The sequence below is a fragment of the Brassica napus genome, chromosome C3, assembly GCF_020379485.1.
Source record: "Brassica napus cultivar Da-Ae chromosome C3, Da-Ae, whole genome shotgun sequence".
NCBI lineage: Eukaryota > Viridiplantae > Streptophyta > Magnoliopsida > Brassicales > Brassicaceae > Brassica > Brassica napus.
This window is the reverse complement of record NC_063446.1, coordinates 48,777,862-48,800,151: the sequence shown is the minus strand read 5'-3', so window position 1 is coordinate 48,800,151 and position 22,290 is coordinate 48,777,862. Positions and strand designations below refer to the sequence as shown.

The 22,290-nt window shown below is 43.4% G+C and overlaps 1 protein-coding gene across 1 annotated transcript; it reads right to left on the bottom strand.

Annotated features, from left to right (window-relative positions):
* Positions 1–1,812: 1,812 nt before the first annotated feature.
* On the bottom strand, positions 1,813–2,385 carry LOC106403614. The gene has a single exon (XM_013844429.2). The coding sequence runs from the start codon at positions 2,383–2,385 to the stop codon at positions 1,813–1,815; it is 573 nt and encodes a 190-aa protein (XP_013699883.2).
* Positions 2,386–22,290: the final 19,905 nt, after the last annotated feature.

Here is a 22,290-nt window from a genome sequence, read left to right as displayed (position 1 = left end):
GATCGACATGGCATCATTGTCGTCGATCGACAGGTCCTCGGAAGTGAGACATACATTTCCGATGAATGAATCCGTTTGGTAAATTTTTTCTACTCCTCTTTTATCTTTAATCTCGATGTTGAATTCTTGAAGTAGAATGATCCATCGCAGGAGTCGTGGTTTCGCATCTTTCTTTTGCATTAAATATTTAATTGCAGCGTGGTCAATATGGCAATGACTCGTGAACGACCAGATATTGGAGAAACTATTCGAATGCATAAACTACAGCAAGCAGTTCTTTTTCTGTTGTTGCATAATTCCTTTGTGCCTCGTCGAGTGTTCGACTGGCATAATAAACTGCATGTAGCTTTTTGTCTTTCCTTTGGCCTAGAACTTTTCCTACAGCGAAATCGCTAGCATCGCACATGTATTCGAAAGGAAGATTCCAGTCAGGTGCTTGTACGATGGGGGCAATTATCAAGGCTTTCTTTATTTCTTCAAAAGACTTTACGCATTCTGACGAGAAGTCGAATTTAACTTCTTTACAGAGGAGAGACGTGAGAGGTCTAGCGATTTTGCTAAAATCTTGTATGAACCTCCTGTAAAATCCGGCATGTCCGAGAAAACTTCTCACGTCTTTTATGTTTTTGGGTGCCGGTAGACCGGTCATTACTTCAGTTTTTGCCCGATCTACTTCTATACCAGCAGCGGACATTTTATGTCCTAGGACGATTCCATCGTTAACCATAAAGTGGCATTTTTCCCAATTTAGAACAAGGTTCTTTTCTTCACATCTTGCCAAAACTTTACATAGGTTATCGAGACAGTTTTTGAAACTGGATCCATATACTGAGAAATCGTCCATAAAAACTTCCATGGAATCTTATATCATATCAGTAAAGATTGACATCATGCATCGTTGGAAGGTGGCAGGGGCATTACAAAGACCCAATGGCATCCTGCGGTACGCGAATGTTCCATAAGGGCATGTAAAGGTGGTATTTTCTTGATCGTCAGGATGTATAGGGATTTGAAAAAATCCAGAGTATCCGTCAAGAAAACAGTAGTATTCGTGATTTGCCAATCTTTCCAACATTTGATCAATTCAATGAAGGGTAAGGGAAAGTGATCTTTTCTGGTGGAAGCATTTAGCTTCCTATAATCGATACACATTCGATGTCCAGTGACAGTTCGCGTGGGAATGAGTTCGTCCTTGTCATTCTTCACAACAGTGATTCCGCCCTTTTTTGGTACGACATGCACAGGGCTAACCCAATTGCTATCTGAAATCGGGTAAATGACTCCGGCATCTAGAAGTTTATTTTTTTCCTTTTTAACAACTTCTTTCAGGTTTGGGTTCAGTCGCCTTTGGTGTTCCACTGACGATTTTGAATCGTCTTCTAGGTGAATCCGGTCCATGCACAAATCTGGAGAAATGCCAGGAATTTCCTCGAGAGAGTATCCGAGGGCTTTCCTATATTTGCGTAGTTTATTTAATAACTAGGCTAATTCTCCATTGGTCAGGTTGGCGTTCACGATTACGGGGTAGGAATTTTTATAGAGAAAAGCATATTTGAGTCCAGCGGGTAGCTGTTTTAACTCGATTTTTGGTGCTTTTTCGGGGTCACATTCCTCCAAAGGGGATGGTTGTCGGTCGACAGCTTTCAATAAATATCGATCAACATTGATTTCTGAATTGTCATCCTCTATGTCATCAACGTTCGCTATTTCCATACTCGCGTCCATTAATCGTGTGTATTCCTCAGTTCTACTGTTGACACTAATTGTTTGTTCTTCATTAGATGTTAGTATTTTCTCCAGGGGATCATCTGATCACATGTTTATGAAATATTCTTCAGTCAATTCGCAGATAGCATCCACATAGGAAGTCTGTTTATCGATTAAAGGTCGTCTTATCAGCTTATCCATGTCGAAGGTCATCGGAATGATTCCGATGTTTAGACTTATTCTACCCTCCTTGACATCGATTATCGCACCTGCTGTAGCTAGAAACGGTCTACCTAAAATGAGGGGATCCTTTGGTTCATTTCGGTATTTTAGCACCACGAAATCCATTGGGACATGACAATCATTAATCCTTATCGGCACGTCGTCAAGCACTCCCTCAGGTAATCTAACTGATCTATCGTCCAGAACCAGAGTTATTTTGGTAGGTTTGAACTTGTCGTATCCTAGGGATATTGCGACAGAGTGCGGCATGAGGTTCACGCTGGAACATAGGTCACAAAGGGATCGAGGAAAACTTTTATTTCGTATGTTGCAATCCAAAACAAAACTGCCCGGATCGGGTCTCTTGATCGGAGTTTCGCCTTTGATTATTACACTTATTTCCTCTGAAACCATCATGACGCTACGCTCAGCGGCTGGAAAGCTGATGGATACCATGTCTTTTACCTATTTTTTTATTGAAGGTGATACTTTTATGGCATCACTCAATGGCATCTCTAACGTGATCTTGTTGAATGCTTTCTTGCAGATTGCTTTATTTAACTCTCGCTTAGTCTGCGTCTTGTTAGGAGGGAAAGGTGGTATAGTTCTATACACTCTTTCCATGGCTGGTTGAGCAGGAGTTGAGCGTCGATCGACATTGTTTCCACACTGTCGATCGATATTTACTGTAGTGTGTCGATCGACGTTGATCCTTTCTTGTCGATCGATTTCCACATCTTCTTCCACCCTTTCTTCTTCCTCCTCGAGGTCGGTGGCCACTTCCTTAGTGTTGGGCAGCTCTTTCTGTCGAGGTGTTTCCAAATCGGTATTGGGTGCATCGAGGATTATCGGGTGTGATCTATTTTCACCAGTTGGAAGAGATCTTTATTGAATTGAACAAGCAAGGATTACAAGATATTGGGTAAGAACCCTAACCCTAGCCGTCTAAGCCTAGTCTCTAAGTCAAAAAGTGGCGATCCCTTGTTCTAGGGTTTGGGTTCCCCTTAGGTCGGTTCTTGTCGGTTGAAGTAAGTGGAAGTCTTCCATATTCGGAAATATGGAAGGTTCTCCTTATCGGAAATTTGCCATTTCTTGGAGCGGGGGGTGGTCCCTGGGACCGATCCCTGGGTACCCGGTAGCGGGGACTTGGAGCGTTCCTTAAACGGGGACCCGGAGGTCAGGGTCCTGCCTGGGGTCCGGAGGAAAATGATACCTGAGTATTTTTCCCCAATAGTTTGCCCCTTATTTCTCAATTTCGTCATCGATTTCAAGGAATAACCTTTGCACTCGAGTCAACCGGAGTTGCTCATTCTCAGAAGGTACCCCCTCAAGCAGGACAACGTTCTAAGGATTTGTATCTTGGATCTTTTATAGACCAGAGTCGTACTTTGGACCCGAGCAAGAGTCGGCTCTTCTGTGGCGGACCTAGTCTTAGTGATGCTTCCTTGGACCCTTGAATCTGTTGTAGAGGGCGGAGTCTGGAGTTTTGATGATCTCTTCTGGGGGTTCTTGGATAACCCGGGAAGTGTCCCAGCCCGATATCTCGAGGAGGAAATTTCTGGCATATATCCATTTTTGCAAAAACTTCCTTTCTCGTGAAATATTCCTTTCTTCCGCGAAGGTCGTTCTTTCCTTTTTCCCGGGTCTGGCCGCTTTTGACAATCCTTCAGAATATTTGGACATATGAATATTTCCTTTTCCAGCTCCAGGGGAAGAAAGACTCGGCGTCTAAAAGGGTTTGCAATGCCTTCGAGTGACTCCAACCCGTCTTGAGCTTTCGATTTTCTGAGATGAATCCCGATATCCCGGCTTTCCCGTCTTTGTTCGTGGGTGATCGTACAAGGCCACGTCGTCTCTTTGACGACCCCTTCTCGTCCCCTACTCCTGCCTGGGGAGAGGTTCCAGAAGCTGACAATGAGGCAGTCCCGATGGTACCTCTGAAGCAGCGCTGCTCCTACCTTCTCGATGATGGCCCGCGTTCCGAGATCCAGTAGGAAGATCTTGCCAATATCCGGAAGAAATTCGCAATCCCTCCTTCGGTGGTGATGAGATGTCCTTCCGAGTTTGAACGGGCCCCGGATGGAGGGGCTGATGAGATAACCGTTTACGAAGCATATTTGGAGGCAGGTTTCCGGGTTGGTGTCCCTTCCATCGTAGCTGAGGTGTCTTCATTATTTGGCTTCTGTCCTTCTCAGCTTACTCCTTTGACCTGGAGAACATTAATGGCTGTTCAAGTTCTTGGGGATTTTCATGGTTTCGTTGTTGGGGTGCACGAAATCTTGTATTCCTATTACTTTGCTCCATTGGTTAGCAAGCCGGGATTCTATCATCTTCGATCTCGTGATGGTACTCCTTTGGTAGAGGAACCCTCAAGGGGAATCAAAGGTAACTATCCCTTCGGAGACGATTGGGACAAGCGGTACCTGTTTGTGAAGATCTCGGGACCGTCCCCATATCCTTCGTTTTGGCGGACCGTGGGTAGGTTACCTTCTTCCTTTTACGTCTCGTTATTGCCATTCGTCTGAAACTAATGCTTTATTCTGGTGACAGAATTATCTCGTCCAGTGTCTTTCATCGTGGAAGTAGTAGCGAAGCTCGTATTAGAAGTTCCTCAACGGTTCCGGTGGGTGAATTTCTTGATGGGCAAGGAGGCTTTACGCCACAGTCGTGTGTAAGGGTGAGATTATGTTCTTCGATTCCTTCTTGTTGTGATTTCATCTTCTAACCTTTCATGCTGCCTTTCTTCAGGGAATGTTGTGAGGCTTCCGGTTTCGGTTATCTATGATGGGTATCAAAAAGAAAAGACCCGAAAAAGACGACCCTTTTATACTCCTTCTCTGAGATTGGTTAGAGCTGCCTCCTCAGTCTCTGGTCCTCCTTCCGTTTCTCTGACTGGCGCTGAAGCTTCGTTCAATCGCATCTCTCCCATGGCTATTCATCAGAGATTGCTCACCGAGTTGTTTTTCCTTCGTAATCAAGTACGGGGTATGGTGTTTCATAGGGATCAATCAGTCCTCCAGGCAAGAGCTCCGGCTAGATGGGAGCTTATGAAGGAGTGGCTGGAGAAGAGAGTAGAGCACTGGAACCCGGAAGAAGAATATCGCCGTTACCTGTTCTGGGCTGAAGGGGTTGATCAGCTGATGGGTTGAGAACCGATTCAGGCAGCTACCCCAGGATCTGCAACGGGATCGCGATACTCGGGAGACCCGTCTTTTTGAATGATTGTCTTTTTCTATTTTCATGCTGGTGTTTTTAAGTTTTTTTCCCTTTGAGTAATGTCTTCTGTTGTTTCGAACGTTGATCTTTTGCGGTCCCCTTTTTAAGAGATTGTTGCTTTTGATTCCTTTCGTGTGTCATCCTTTTCGTCGGATTGATTCTCTAGACCCTCATCTTCTGATGGCATGTTCAATCGTCTCTTTGTGTTAGGTTCGAGGATCGCTCCTGATTCCTGGGGACCGTGTGGCTCCTTGGTGGATTCGGGGTCCCTGAGGACCCTGAGGTCGTTGGATCTTCTTTAGACCTAATAGCTTTAAGATTTTTTTTATTTTTGGATCCGGGATTCGTAAGAACCCGGAATTTGTTTTTCGCAGGGACCGTATTCCGCCACCCTTGGTGAGGCTACTACCGGTACCTGTTCGGACCTCGCATTCTACCGCTCGGAAGATAGTCACTATCGAGTTTCGGTGCTGCATGCTGCTTCTACAGAAGCCAGTATCAGACTTCTTAGAGGTTTGCTGGTGTGGATGAAAACCCAAGTGCCAGACTTTACTACTTTCCACGTCTGGTCAAGCAGTAATGTGCTCCATTTATGTCACAGTACTTTGGCACTTTTATATAGCGTCCCATGTATTGTATAGCACGTAGCATTTTAATACAAGTACTTTTGCGTATGGTAGTTTGGGGGCCCCGATATGCCTTAGGCTATACAGAGGTTTTAAGTAGTTTTGACAGCATACTCAGGTTTGCGTAGACCCATTCCTGCTGTAAGTCTCATACCCGTTTGTTTTTGTGTGGACGGACCACGTATTGGTGAGGTTCAGCTGGGATCGAAGGTTTCGTGGAACCTGATCCAGCCCTATATGCCCCTTTAAGTATTGTGGTTTTCCTAGTACTTCTATAGCCGGAACTATTTTATTATATAAGCTTTGTCCGGAGACTTTCAGCATACATATGAGTAGGAAAACATAATGCTTAAATAGTAGATAATAAAGTAATATAAATCAAGATCCGGGGATCATAATATAGAATAGTAAGTTGCAAGGCATTCCAATAGGTAGAATATGCTTTACCTTTGTTTTCTGGTAGCTTGTAGGTTCTATCCTCTCCTAGAACCTCATCCCCTTGCTGGAAGGTCCTCGTTTCAGCTTGCTTATCGTGGCTCCTGGTTATGTCCAGACAGCTGGACTGGTTCCTAGGTCGAGTGGTACACTCTTTCTGATCCGGTTCCAGGGCTGACAGCTCAGCGTTTCCTTGGGTGATGAGTCTCGGAGTTGTGATCAATGCGTAGAGGGTTCCTTTTTTCATCGTCTGGGGGGTGGTCCGTCGGGGACCGAGCACTCCATATGGTTTCTTTATCAGTTTTCTTCCGTGGCTCGTCAGGTTCTCCCCTAACACACTGGTCCTCGTGTCGCTTTCAGATAGAGCTTGCCCCAGGGATTCCATGCTGGTAACAGTTTTCTTCGGGACCTTGGGGAATCTAGAAATCTTCTGCCCCGGTGTCATAGGTGATTCTGCTTCGAGGCTCATGCCCCGCTTTTGGAAAGGCCAAGATGAGACCGTGAACCTGGAACTCGTTAGATGGGGTCCACAATCTTCTTCGTGTGGTTTGCTGGAGATTTCCAGGGCTTCTTATGGCCTGATCCGTTCCGGGTGTAAACGGTCCTCCGTGGAGGAAGCTAGGTCTCTCAACTTGCTTCTCGATTCTCCCTCTCTGGCTAGAGTCTTCTAGGTGTCGAGGCACCTAGCAACGCATGGAGATAGTGCCTATAGGCCATCGTCTCATCCTAGCTGGGGGATGATGCTTCTCTGGGCCGAGCCTGCTGGAGTTCGTAAATTTTGTAAGGGTCCTTGGCCTGGGACTTTCCCTCGGGTCTGAAAGAGACCATGCGAAGCGGTCGATGTTGAATGGGGAAGAAATCTTCGGCCTTCCGGTTAAGCACAATGTATGACTATACCTCCTCTCGCTTCCGACCTGTCGCAATAAAAGGAACCAAATCAGTAACATTGAAGCTATTACTTATATTATACTGACCTTGGAGATCCAATTTGTATGCATTGTTGCCGAGCTTCTTTATGATCTTGAATGGTCCATCAATCCTTGGCATCAACTTAGACTTTCTTTCATCCGGGAATCTCTCCTTCCTAAGATGTATCCAGACCTGAACACCTTCTTCAAAGACCATCTCACGCCTTCCTTTATTAGCATGCTTAGCATACAGTTTTGTTTTCTCTTCGCTATTGTGCCTTGCTTGCTCATGAATCTTCTGCACCATCTCAGCCTTTCTTTTTCCATCGAAGCTAACTCTAGCACACTCAGGTAAAGGAATTAGATCCAAAGGAGAGGTGGGATTGAACCCATAAACAATTTCAAAAGGAGAAAATTTAGAAGTAGCATGAACAGCATGATTATATGCAAACTCACGATGAGGCAAATGATCTTCCCATGATCTCAGGTTCTTTTTAATGAATGCACGCAGAAGTGCTCCTAGAGTTCTATTAACTACCTCAGTTTGCCCATCAGTTTGTGGGTGACAAGTTTTGGAAAACAATAGCTTAGTACCTAGTTTAGACCAAAGAGGCTTCCAAAAGTAGCTAAGAAACTTAGAATCTCTATCAGACATTATAGTTCTAGGCATCCCATGTAAACGCACAATCTCTTTAAAGAACAAGTTAGCAACATGCAATGCATCATCAGTTTTGTGACATGCTATGAAATGTGCCATTTTTGAGAACCTGTCAACAACAACAAAAATAGAATCTTTTCCAGTTCTAGTTCTAGGAAATCCAACAATGAAGTCCATAGATATGTCATTCCAAGGATGAAAAGGAATGGGTAAACGAGTATACAAACCGTGAGACTGAACCTTAGACTTAGCTTGTTTGCAAGTTGCACATCTTCCACAAATCCTCTCCACATCTCTTCTCATATGCGGCCAATAGAAGTGATCCTGCAAAACCTTAAGAGTCTTGGCTATACCAAAGTGTCCCATTAGACTGCCTCCATGGGATTCCCTGACAAATAACTCTCTCATAGAACAGTTAGGTACACATAGGCGATTATGATAAAACAAATATCCTTCATGCCTAAAGTAGCGATCCGTAGCAAACTTTTCACAAGTCAAATATGCTTCTTTGAAATCAGGATCAGACACATACATTTCTTTAAGTTGCTCAAATCCCAAAAGCTTAGCATCAAGAGTATTCAAGAGAACACACCTTCGAGAGGGTGCATCAGCAACTATATTCTCTTTACCTTGTTTATACTTGATGACATAAGGAAAGGTTTTTATGAATTCTACCCATCTTGCGTGCCTTTTGCTGAGCTTGTTTTGTCCTTTCAAATATTTGAGAGACTCATGATCCGTGTGTATCACAAACTCTTTGGGCCATAAGTAGTGCTGCCATGTTTGCAAAGCTCTCACCAAGGCATACAGCTCTTTATCATAAGTTGCATAGTTGAGAGTGGTGCCTCCAAGCTTCTCACTGAAGGAAGCTATAGGCCTCCATTCCTGCATCAATACAGCACCCACTACTATACCAGAAGAATCACATTCAATCTCAAAGGTTTAATTAAAATTTGTAAGTATAAGAAGAGGGGCATGAGTAAGTTTCTCTTTAAGGCATTGGAAGGCAGTTTCTTGTGCTTCTCCCCACTTGAAACCCACTTCTTTCTTGATCGCCTCAGTCAGGGGAGCTGCTATGGTGCTTAAGTCTTTCATAAATCGCCTGTAGAAGCCAGCAAGCCCGTGGAAGCTCCTCACTTCACTTATTGTCTTAGGAATCGGCCATTCTTGATTTGCTCTCACCTTCTCTTGATCCACCTTTACTCTATCTGCACTCACAACAAAGCCTAGGAAGACCAAGTTATCCATACAAAAAGTGCATTTCTTAAGGTTAGCATAAAGCTTTTCTTTTCTCAAAACATCAAGAACAAACCTAAGATGATCTATATACTCTTCCAGGCTCTTACTGTAATAAGGATATCATCAAAGTATACTACCACAAACAAGCCTATGAAAGATCTAAGCACATGATTCATCAATCTCATAAAAGTACTAGGAGCATTGGTTAATCCAAAGGGCATGACTAACCACTCATACAAACCATGCTTAGTCTTAAAGGCAGTTTTCCACTCATCTCCCTCTTTCATTCTAATATGATGATACCCACTCTTTAAATCTATCTTAGAAAAGATGCTAGAGCCATGCAATTCATCAAGCATATCATCTAATCTAGGAATAGGGTGGCGATACTTCACTGTTATATTGTTGATTGCTCTACAATCAACGCACATGCGCCAGCTACCATCTTTCTTAGTCACAAGGAGCACTGGTACAATACAGGGGCTCATGCTCAAACGGATATGGCATTTCTCCATCAGTTCCTCATCATGCCTTTGTAGCTCCTTAGTTTCAACCGGGTTAGTTCTGTATGATGGTCGATTTGGAAGAGCAGACCCTGGTACAAAGTCAATCTGATGCTCAATCCCACGGTCTGGAAGATGATGTTGCTGGAGCTTCCATTATCTACTAGGATCCTCCTTACCAGGCAATTTGCTACGGTGAACGATACCACCAAAGCGTCGTGATGGGGAGCCAGGATAACACGACCCTAGGATGCTCTCTGGATGGTTTTGGATAGATCCTTGCTTAAACGAATCAGAGACTCAAGTTTATCAAGGTTTGTGGAATGAATGGTGACACAAGAGTTATGAAAGGGCTCTTGATACTCCTAGATATCTAATCCGGATATGACACACTGAAGAAGAGATCCTTGGGCTCTGGATATGACACACCAGACGTTGGATATTACACACCAACACTCAAATACTCGATGAACAAGCACAAGAGAAAATAAGGGTTTTTGATAAGAAAAGGGTTGTGTTTTATTGATAACCTAAGGCACATATATATAGGAAAGGCTGGAACAGGCTCCAAGCATTTCGAAATCATAAGGAACACGCTCCTTAGATAATAGAAATAAAAACCAAACATAACTAGAGTTTTTAAAATAAATAACATAAGAACTTAGGATAAGAATATAGCATAATGTTTCTTCATGTGGTTGGTCCGAGAGCATCATCTAGGAGGTTTGTAGCAAGACTATTGTAGAACCTAAAATCTACACAAAGTATTTGATAGTGATCGAGGTTTGATCTAGGGAAGACAAATGATGTAGGCAACGATATCTTTAGAACACAACGATGTTAAATAGTTTCCAGTAGGTGAAAATGGACTTTATTAATGAATAAGATCAAATACAATGGGTTGAACTAGATCGAGTGATATAAACGAGATCGGTAAAGAAGGAATCTAAAAGTGGGAAGACAACAAGATCGGTGTAAGTGAGAAGGAGCTCGAAGCCACCAAGCGAGAAGGGAAGAAGGATGCCGAAAAGATCGAAGCTTTGACTGAAGACTGGAGGAGAGTTCATCTGGAGAACGAGACTCTCACGTCCCAGATGGTTGCTCAAAGGGCAAGAATTGTGGCGCTCGAGGTCGAGAGAGATCGGGACATTTGCCGCGCTTCTCCTATTGCTCGTCGCGATATCGCGGCAAAGTATCGGGAAGTTCTTGAGTCTTTGCATGATAGGTGGGCGAGCAAGAAGAAGGAAGTGTCTGCTGATATCTAGCTACAAGAAGTGACTGCCAACATCGATCTCCTGAATGAGCTCAAGGATGGGGGCCTGACTGATGTGCCGCAGTCCACAGATCAGTACATAGAACCAGCTCAGCATGGAGTTCAGGACGTTCTGAACATTTCAACCGAGGTTCATGTTTTTAACCGTACCGGACAGACTGACCGTGCAGTGTACTGGACCATCCCGCATGCGTCTGGAAAGGAGCTTTGGCTGGAACCATGGCCGTATGACCGATCTAACCGTACTGGAGCTTGCCTTTCCCATCCAACTTCACATTTTAAGACATATGGTCGAGCTTGAATCCACATTGGACGAGCTAGACGAAGTGACATTTACTTGGGCGAGCTAGATGAGCTGAGTGGGCTAAGTGACACTACTCTGGAGCTGGATGAGCTGAGTGAGCTAAGTGACACTATGTTGGAGCTGAATGAGTAAAGTAACACTGAAGATGGAGCTTGTTCAGCTGATGGGCGAAATGGGCCTTTTCAGCCCAAAGAAAAGTTCATAAAAAGTTCATTATGGGATTGTTTCTTTCCAAATTCGACCAGCCCTTTCCTCAGTACATTTCAAGCCCATTATCATCAAGAATACCAAGAGGGAGTCAGCAAGGAATTCTTGGTCGTGCATGGGAAAAATAATTCAACAAAATCATTAATTTCAGTCTTTAGTCAAAGTCTTCATTTCTAGTTTCTATGTCTTGTTTTTAGCACATTCTTCTTTGGATTTCTACAACTTGTAATCCTATAAATAAGGCCTAAGAGCCACGAAATAATACAGATTGTTTTCCCCTTTTATGAGTTTATCTCTTTGTTCTTTGTTTAGAACACCTCTTAGTTTCTTGGTGAGGTTATCTCCAAGTTTCAATCCTTCTTTTGTTGGACCGGTGCGTCACATCCGGCAACGATCGAAGTCTGGTAGTATCAAGAGGTCTTTCCGCAGCCTTTTGTGTCACCATTAATCCCATCCAGTTCTCCTTTGGAGTTCATATTCATTCCTTATCAATCCAGTTGAGTGATCATTCCTTAGGGTTCTTCAAGTGGTATCAGAGCCACTCTTCCGGTATTGTCTATTTCATTCATTTGTCTCATCTTCCATTTTCTTATAAACACTTCTTCTTCTACCTTTCTTAAACCCGGGCCCCTCATTACCATCCACCATATATAAAAAAAAAGAGAAAGATTTATAAAGAAAAAAAAAAGGGAAAAAAAAAATCGAAAGTTTCATTTGGGGATTGGTGGTGGAAGAGAAAGCCTGCTGGCTGAGGAGAAATCCAACCTTTGAGGTGGTTAAAACGGATTTCAAAAATCAAAAAAATCTCTTATCTTTCTATCTTGAGAAATTTCCCTTGTTTGCTTGGATTTGCCCATTGGGATTCTTTGATTTGTTCTCTTAGCACATTGAGTAGAAACTTGTGTCCGATCACCTAATCTGAGAGAAACACTTGAGTGGGTGAGATTAAACACTTGAGAGTGTGAGGTTTTATTTCCTAACTTTTGTGTTGAGATTTTCAGGTTACGATGTTTGGTCTTCAAAGGAAAAGTAGCAAGGAGAAATCCCCACGACAAATTGTCTCTCAATCTCCATTTAAATATTCTTTGAATAATTTTGATTAGTTTGTTAGTGTGCAGGAACGGCTAGACATAAGGTGTAAGGATCATATCAAAACGACCAGAGATGTGACTGATCCAAAAAGGCGATTACTTCAGTTTGATGTCCAAGAAATCTGTGACAACTTTGAGAAGGGAATGATGAAAGCCCTCAAAGACATTAGCAAAAGCCATAAGAAGAGCACATCCACACGTGCACTTGTAGCTGAGCCATCATTGTTCATCAGTGAAAAACCTAAAGGTAAATCTGAAACCCATGTTGAAGAGTTTAAAGATTTTTCAGATTCTTTACCCATCTTTGATGAATCTGATGACGAGCCAATTGAAAGCTTGTTTTCTTGTGAGATAAATTGTGATCTTCCTTCTCTTGAATCTGAGTTTATGAATGATAATGAACAGACTATTGTAGAACTAACTGTTTTGCAACCGGAGCATCCGAGTAGTCTTGTTTTGTCTCAACAGGTTTTTGAGGAAGAGTCACTGGACTATCCACATCAAGGACCACGTCTTGACGCTAGAAACTCCTTGGATGAGGATCTAGGTCCTATCTTTGATGAGGAGGACGAACCTGGCCCAATCTTTGATGAAGAAGCAACAAGCATCACCTCAATCGTTATGGAGAGCCATCTATGTTTTGATCCCGGCACAACTCATTCCCCTTTGACTCCTGATCTTCAAGAGCACTGTGAGAAATCTGATTTGATTAATTCTTTGCCTAATATGTTTGTAAGGATCAGTTTTCATGACGTGATTTGTTTTGGTCTTGACAAGATGAAAGATTTTTGTGTTTTAAAATCTGTTTTTGAAAACATGATTAATTCTTTTAAAGTTTTTAAACATGATGAACGTTTTCGAAATGTCAATGGCATCAATTCTGGAATTATTTTGAGCTTTGATCAGTTCATGGACCATAAAAAGGTTTTCATCCTCTTTAAATGTCATTTGATCTTGATTTGCAACAAACTGATTTTTGTGCTAGACAATCTTTTGATTTGTTTGTTTTCAAAGGAAATGGTTTTGATCTGAGTTCTTCTAAACATGCAGTGATCACTGATGATTTGTTTGCATCGTCTCTTGCCTTTGACGGTTTCTTCATTAAATAGTTGCTGGAAAATAAATCACTTAGAACTGAAAATGATTTTTGTGATCTTGATTTTGGTTATTCTGTTTTGCAGCCTGATCTTGTGTATTCTGAAACTGATAAAACTTGGCATTTTCTGAGATCATTTTGTGATGACTGTGTTGTTTTGAGCCTTGATGATATTGTGGTTTACAACACTTTCTTTGAAAAACATCTTGAGTCTTTGATAGTTGTTTCTCAATATGAACTTACTCTTTCGTGTTCAGATATTAAGAAGGATATGCACGTCTTGAAAATTAATAATATTATTGCATATCTTGATAAGATTCTGGTCTGTAATGTCTACTTTGATGTGCATCTTGACAAGCTGAAATGTGTGCTACTTGTTCTTGGAAAAGATATATTGATTTTTCATTTGAACAAGTATTTGTCTTGCACATTTGATCCTGGTCTTTTAGTGTTTGTTTTGAATATCCAGGAAAGACGGGTTCAGCCTCTGAGAAATAAAAGCATTGACCGTGCCCAACAGCCTGAGATTTGGAGAAGCTTTGTTGTCCAAACCGGCTGCCTTGGAGATGCCCGCGACAGGGGTTCAGTCCAAAATGGATATCTCAACATTCAAATGGTATTTTGTCATGCATCCAATTTTCCTGGAAATCTAACTCACCAAGGATTCACTGAGGCTTGAAATCACTTGAAAAGCTTCACGGAGGAAGGAGTTATGAATTTTCCAAACCGGAGGTTCTCCAGTCCGTCTATCCGCGAGTACCAGACTTCTAAAGGAGATTCAGGCCCAAGAAAGAAGCGGCCTGAGCCAAAACCGATCCTACGTGAACCAAAGGTGTTTCCTCAGTCAACCTCCTGTCAAAACCAATAGCACTGTAAGGATCATGGGTTGATTGTCTCAGCTCATCATGAAAACGTTTTGAATCCGAGAATTTCCAAAAGAAAACACATCTTTACTTGGTTGAAAAACGTTTTTCTTAAACCTTTTCATGAATTGTTTTACTTAAGCTGTGCTTTGAAAGAGATTTGGTGTAGAAAAATGCATGAACCAAAATTACTTAGGCCAAAGAATCAATTTGATTTCGTTCACGATGAGAATTTTTCAGATTTGGCATTGTCTCTTTCTTTCCCTAACCGTTTAACAGCTTGGCCTAATTTTAAAATTGATAAACCAATTTTTGGTGATCAGTTTACTTGCTTGATGCTTGTCCACGTGCTTGATGATTATCCTAAGAGTTTGGATCCTGTTTTTGATGTCTTAAGGATAGAGAAACCCTTTGATTATTTCTTTATCAGATTTGATGTGGTTTCTCTAGTTTTTTTGAATGAACAGGATAAGCATGATCATTTCCAAAGGAGAGCAAGCAATGATGGACGCCTAAGGACTTGGAATTACTTGATGAAAATGACTTCAAACCTTCAAAGAAGTTTCTGTCCGAACTTTTCATTTACTGAATTTTCCATGAATTTTAAATCCTTTGTATCTGATTTATTCCCTTATGATACATGTACAATGGATTTCAGGACAAATCCTTTTGAAGAGGGAGGGAATGATGTGTCGCAGTCCACTGATCAGTACATGGAACCAGCTCAGCATAGAGTTCAGGACGTTCTGAACATTTCAACCGAGGTTCATGTTTTTCACCGTACCGAACAGACTGACCGTGCAGTGTACTGGACCGTCCCGCATGCGTCCGGAAAGGAGGTTTGGCTGGAACCATGGCCGGATGACCGATCTAACCGTACTGGAGCTTGCCTTTCCCGTCCAACTTCACATTTTAAGACATATGGTCGAGCTAGAATCCACATTGGACGAGCTAGACGAAGTGACATTTACTTGGGCGAGCAAGATGAGCTGAGTGAGCTAAGTGACACTACTCTGGAGCTGGATGAGCTGAGTGAGATATGAGCTAAGTAACACTGAAGATGGAGCTGGTTCAGCTGCTGGGCGAAATGGGCCTTTTCATCCCAAAGAAAAGTTCATAAAAAGTTCATAAAAAGTTCATTATGGGATTGTTTCTTTCCAAATTCGACCAGCCCTTTCCTCAGTCCATTTCAAACCCATTCTCATCAAGAATACCAAGAGGGAGTCAGCAAGGAAGTCTTGGTCGTGCATGGGAAAAAGAATTCAACAAAAATCAGTAATTTTAGTCTTTAGTCAAAGTCTTCATTTCTAGTTTCTATGTCTTGTTTTTAGCACATTATTCTTTGGATTTCTACAACTTGTAATCCTATAAATAAGGCTTAAGAGCCACAAAATAATACAGATTGTTTTCCCCTTTTTATGAGTTTTATCTCTTTGTTCTTTGTTTAGAACACCTCTTAGTTTCTTGGTGAGGTTATCTCCAAGTTTCGATCCTTCTTTTGTTGGACCGGTGCGTCACATCCGGCAGCGATCGAAGTCTGGTAGTATCAAGAGGTCTTTCTGCAGCCTTTTGTGTCACCATTCATCCCATCCAGTTTCCTTTGGAGTTCATATCCATTCCTTATCAATCCGGTTGAGTGTTCGTTCCTTAGGGTTCTTCACTGACTGTGGATGCGGAGTTTGCACGATTAAAAGAAATGGAAGGAGACTGCGAGGATCTTGTCGCCCTAGCCGCCGTGCCGGATTGGTCTATCTCCGAGCTCGATCTTCCTCAAGTCTCAGATGATTCGGTGGATCAAGTCGGGGGGTCGTCTGTCCCCGATGATTCCGTTTCTAGTTAGTTTTTTTTGTTTAATATCTTTTTGTTTTTGACATCTTTGATCTAGATATCTTGGATATCTTTTAATGGATATGCATAATATATCGGAATATCCCTGTTTCCTTAGCTTTCGAGATTCTTTTTGTTCGGGTTGTTGAGATGTAGCGAGGTTCCGATCCCTATAAAGCTTTGGCTTTGTTTTAGGATTCGTCATAGTATCTCATTTAGTTTCGTTTTTGCTCGCTAAAGGAATATGACTTCGAGAAGATCCAACTCTCGCGATTCCGATAGGGTACGAACTCGAACTGGTAGTGCCAATGCGGAACGTATTCGATCCGGAGATGTTAGTGATGCGCTCACAGAAGTTCTTCGTGAGGAGACCCAACTTCCGCGGCCTTCAACCCAAGGGGGCCAAAGACCCCGAGGGTGAAAAATCTATTGCTTGCATTAAGTCGAGTAGCCCAACGGGTTCGGAGGGGAGTGATCGTCCTCCGAAGAAGGCTAAAACGAATGGTTCGGATCGTCGTCTTGGTGTCTCGGGCGAAGCGGCTGTTGCTAAGCCGTTCCACTGGCAGTTCTCGCATTCCAAGGATTGTCCTATTACGGAAGATCCAGATAGTGTTGCTCATTTGGTGAGGCACTTCAAACCTGCTGGATGTCCGCTTCCCTCTCTGCGAAATATGACGAAGCGCGAGGCTTACGTAAAGATGGCTGTGGCCCATGCCAAGGTCGTTCCTTTTGAAATTTGGTCGTTGTCGAATCTTTGGTTCGTTTTGTCTATAATGATTTGTCATGTTTCAGGCTATGGAGGCTATCAGCGACTTTAGAAACACGCCTGCAAGATGTTCCGCATTTTGATGAACTTTATGAAATAAAGAAGGTCGTTCGTGAGGTAAAGCTCGGTCTAAAGATGGCTCAAGACCAGGAGCGTGCCAATGCTGCTCAACTGGCTGCCGCTGAAAAGCTGGAGAATCAGGCTGCTTTGCTCGAAGCTCTTTTGCAAGTTATTAGTAACGAAAGGAAGTCGGCCCTCGAGCAAGTTTCCTTTTTGGAAGCGAAGGTTGAATCTTCTGCCAATAAGTTCTCTGACGACTTTCGCCGCGCGACTCATGAGGTCAAAAAGACTATGGTGGATAGCTAGTTTTATCGCGCTTGTTGGCGGAGTTGGCCGCGACCGAGGACTTGATTAGGGTCCTGGTTTTTGGTCAACTGTCGCAGTTATGCGATTTTCTGACATGAGAAGTTTGGTGTGTTCGAATGTCTAAGAACTGTATTTATTAAGATGTCGGATTCTGTTTCGTTACATATTTGTGAAAAGAAGGCAGTTTTTGATATTGTCGTGCCATTGTTCTTCGTGTGTTGCGATATGCCCACTTTGAGTTCTGTAGGTGGAAGGTGACTGGACTCGTGTCGTGAGTTGCCTACGTACCCTCGTCGAGGGATCAAGTCATAACGTAGTTCGATCATTTTCCAAGGGATAGGGTCTGTTGTTCGATTGTTCGTGTACGTAGGTACGTCTGTCTTTAATTTTGGCTCCCTGATTAAGGGTGTTTCTAGATGTCCTTAAAGCTCGGGAGGTAGCATGTCCTGGAGTTCTTTTGGCTTCCTCTGATAGTTACGACTCCTTTCGAGTTTGGAAAATTCAGGCATTGGTGATATGTCGAGGGGACTGCCTTCATGTTGTATAGCCAAGGTCTCCCAAGGATTGCGTTGAATGGGGCTGGACGGTCTATCACGATGAATTCTACGATTTTTCTGATTTCTCTAGCGGTTACCGCGAGCTCGATCGATCCGAGAGAATAGGTGGTCTCTCCTGCGAAGCCCATGAGGGGAGTTTGCTCTTGCTTTAGGAGTACTTTAATGAATCCCATTTTTTTAAATGCCTCGTAGAAGAGGACGTCGGCCGAGCTTCCGGTGTCGATCATTACTCGGGATAGTTCGCAGCCACGGACGTCGATTCGTATCACGAGAGCGTCGTCTTGTGGTTTATCGAGGTCTGCGGTTTCATTTTCGTTGAAGGTGATTTCGTGATCCGGACACGACAGGGGCTCTCTAATTCCTACATTGTTTTCTGCTCTCCGTTGGTATGCTTTGATTGAGTTGGCCGAATTGTAGAACTTAGAGCCTCCGTAAATGAAGTCGATCCCTTTTTTGTGCACTTTGTGGGCTGGGACATTCCACCTCTTAGTAAGTGCTGGTCGGTAATGTATCTGCCCCCCAGACAGATTGTGAATGAGGGTCTGCATTATGTCTTTTTCTGAGTCAGTTTCTCTAGCAGCTCGCGAATCTTGGTCATTTTGTTGTTTCGCTTGAAGTTAGAAATTTCTACGTAAGGAGGCTTTGTGTTTGGGTTGTATGGAGTGACACGGGGAGGGGGAGTGACTTCGTCGGGATTTTCAAATGTGCGGATCGCTACCGAGATCTCGAAGCGGATTTTTCCTTCGGTTTGGCTCTTGTTTCATCGGTTGTGTTGCTGTTCTACCCCCATGAAATCATGTCGACTCTTTTCTTCGGGGCTGGGGGTGGAGAGCTCGGTTATTCCTGCTCGATCTCCCTGCCTTTTTTGTTTGTTGGGACTTTGGCCTTTCGGTTGGTTTTCGGAGTCACTGGTTCTTCTTCTTCTTCTCCCGCTTCTTCGTTAGTTTTCCTATTTTTGTTTTGATTGCGAAGTGCGGCTCGACATTCTTCGGTCGAGTGACCCTTGCGATCATGGAAAGCGCAGTATTTGCTAAGGTCGTATGTTGAAGACTTTTACAGCGAATTATTTATTGCGTAGGAATGTTGTCCTTTGGTGGTTGGTTCTTTAGGAGTAGCAGGTTTTTTGGTGGCGTTGTTCTTGTTCGCGCTATACTGTTCTTTCAAGGCTGCGACCTCCTCCTCATGGGTGGCGAAATAAGAGGCTCGGTGTAGGGCGTCATCCAACGAGATAGGTGGTCGTACCGCCAGTTCTTCCCAGAATTTGGATGAGAACCAGACGCCATTCTTTAACGCTGCGAGGGCAACGACTTCGTTCGGATGTGAGATCTTGTCCTTGATTTCTTGGAATTTGTTTATGTATGCTGTTAACGGCTCGAAAGGCGCTTGTTTGAGATTCCAGAGATCTGCTTCGGTAACTCTCGTCTCTATGAAGACTGAGTATTGTTTGAGGAACGTAGATACCAACTGGGTGAAATTGTCGGTTGAATTTTCTACTAATCCTGCGAACCACTCGAGGGCGGACCTGGTGAGGTTCTCGGCGAAGACGCGGAAATAACCTGCTTCTTTTTCGTCGTCGGTGAGGTGTGCTCTTGATATTGCTAAACGGAAGGCTTGTACATGGGCCTTCGGGTCGGTGTTTCCGGCGTATTCGGGGAATTTCAGTTTCCCGACGTGATGGATCCTTAAGCTGGCGATTCTGTTCGTGAATGGGGTCCTTCTCGTTTCCTCGATGACCATGTCGATATCGGGAGCAGAACTTGTCGCCATGTGCACGATCGCATGTATCCTTTTGAGCTCGGCATCGTTCCTTTCAATATAATTCTGGAACGTTCCAGTTTCGCTCGGGATCCCCAAGTTTTCCCTTTGGGGGTCGATATTGACGGGACTGCGAAGATGGTGTCTCTGAGCTAGTTCCGTTGGGTTATCGAACCCCGCTTGATGGAAGGTCCTCGTCGTGGATGGAGTTCGATTCTCGGGGATAGAATGGTTTGGTGGTGAGATTTGTATCCTTGGCTCCCCCTGCCTCTCCGTCAATCCGTTCTGGAATTGGATCGGAGTGCTTCGTGGGCGTTGGAGTCCAGTGTCGATTTTGTCCAATCCACTGTAGATTAAGCTTCGGTGGGTCATGCCCTGCGGCGGGAGTCATTGTGAATTTTCTCCCGTGTAGCGTCCAGATCGAGTTCTTGGGATCTCTGGAGTGCCGAACAGCCCGGTGCTTCGGGGGTTGGACGTCGCCCGTAACGGATCGAGGGGCTTTTGATTTCTTTCCCGAATGTTTGCAGCTCGATGCTCTGCGAGTTCCCTTTCGGCTTGGTCCAATATGTTAGCAATGGATTGGTTGGCGATCCTTTGACAACGAATCTCGTCGATTAGAGTTGTCATCATTCCTCGGATTTTGGTTCGTTCTCCTCGGGTTTGGGCTAGAGGAGTCGGTGAAATCGGTCTAGATTGGGATTGGGTTAGGTCGTCGGAGGATGATCTATCTCCGGGGCAGTTTCAAACTCGAGCTCAAGCTCGTTCCGGGATTGACGTCTGGTTGATCGGAAGAGATCGATCTTGACTCGAAGTCCCGATTGGAGGGATTCATTGCGTCGGAGCTGTTTCGGTCGCATCATTGGCTCCCGTTAACCCAGTTGGGGTCACTCCGGCTCCCGAGTCGGGTCCGATAGGATCGATGTCATTGACTCCCGAAGGCGTGGTTCCGGTGGTTTGGTTGGGATCCATAGTCGCGCTTAGGAAACTTAGATCGGTTTCTCAGCAAAGATGTTTTTCGTTTATCTTCCCCACAGTCGGCGCCAAAATATAGAACCTAAAATCTACACAAAGTATTTGATAGTGATCGGGGTTTGATCTAGGGAAGACAAATGATATAGGCAACGATATCTTTAGAACACAACGATGTTAAATAGTTTCCAGTAGGTGAAAATGGACTTTACTGGTGAATAAGATCAAATACAATGGATTGAACTAGATCGAGTGATACAAACGAGATCGGTAAAGAAAGAATCTAAAAGTGGGAAGACAACAAGATTGGTGTAAGTGTATAACTCTCTCTAGGGTTTTCAACGTGTTCTCTTATGTTTCCATTCCTTTTCCTTTATAGTAAGCTGACTTCGAGACCTCTGTGGTAGCTCCGTGATCTCAGCTTCTTGTTGCACGATCTCCGCGACCTCGGCGACTTCTTCTCGAGCTCGTATTCTTGCTACGGGCTCTGGCCCTTTAAGGCCCATGCCTTTGATCGCGGCCCATTATGGTATTGACCAAAATTGGGTCCAACAACTATGGCCTCGTTAAAAACCTATATTTGCAAAACCCAGTGGGACAAAAACAAAGATAGGGAAAAAGAGCACACATAGCTTGCTAACCTAGATGATACTCAGCTTGATGGAGATAGCTTGAATGGTAGTGAGTGTGTCTTGAAGTATCAAGTTTCCTCCAAGACTTTCTTCATGCTCCAAAGACTTCTTGATCAGTCCTCCAATAGCTTCCTTGAGTTTCTTGGTTCTAGATCGAGTCATGGGTCCATCTGGCATGGTTAAGATCTCCTCTTCAGCTGGCTGGTTCATGACCTCCTTATCTTCATCTTAAGCTCATCCAGAATCATATCATTCCCTCCCACTTGAAAAGGATTTGTTCTCAAATCTGGTTCATCTACAATAAAAGGAACCAAATCAGTAACATTGAAGCTATTACTTATATTATACTGACCTTTGGAGATCCAATTTGTATGCATTATTGCCGAGCTTTTTTATGATCATGAATGGTCCATCAATCCTTGGCATCAACTTAAACTTTCTCTCATCCGGGAATCTCTCCTTGCTAAGATGTATCCAGACCTGATCACCTTCTTCAAAGACCATCTCACGCCTTCCTTTATTAGCATGCTTAGCATACAGTTTTGTTTTCTCTTCGATATTGTGCCTTGCTTGCTCATGAATCTTCTGCACCATCTCAGCCTTTCTTTTTCCATCAAATCTAACTCTAGCACACTCAGGTAAAGGAATTAGATCCAAAGGAGAGGTGGGATTGAACCCATAAACAATTTCAAAAGGAGAAAATTTAGAAGTAGCATGAACAGCATGATTATATGCAAACTCACGATGAGGCAAATGATGTTCCCATGATCTCAGATTCTTTTTAATGAATGCACGCAGAAGAGCTCCTAGATTTCTATTAACGAACTCAGTTTGTCCATCAGTTTGTGGGTGACAAGTGGTGGAGAACAATAGCTTAGTACCTAGCTTAGACCAAAGAGTCTTCCAAAAGTAGCTAAGAAACTTAGTATCTCTATCAGACACTATAGTTCTAGGCATCCCATGTAAACGCACAATCTCTTTAAAGAACAAGTTAGAAACATGCAATGCATCATCAGTTTTGTTACATGCTATGAAATGTGCCATTTTTGAGAACCTGTCAACAACAACAA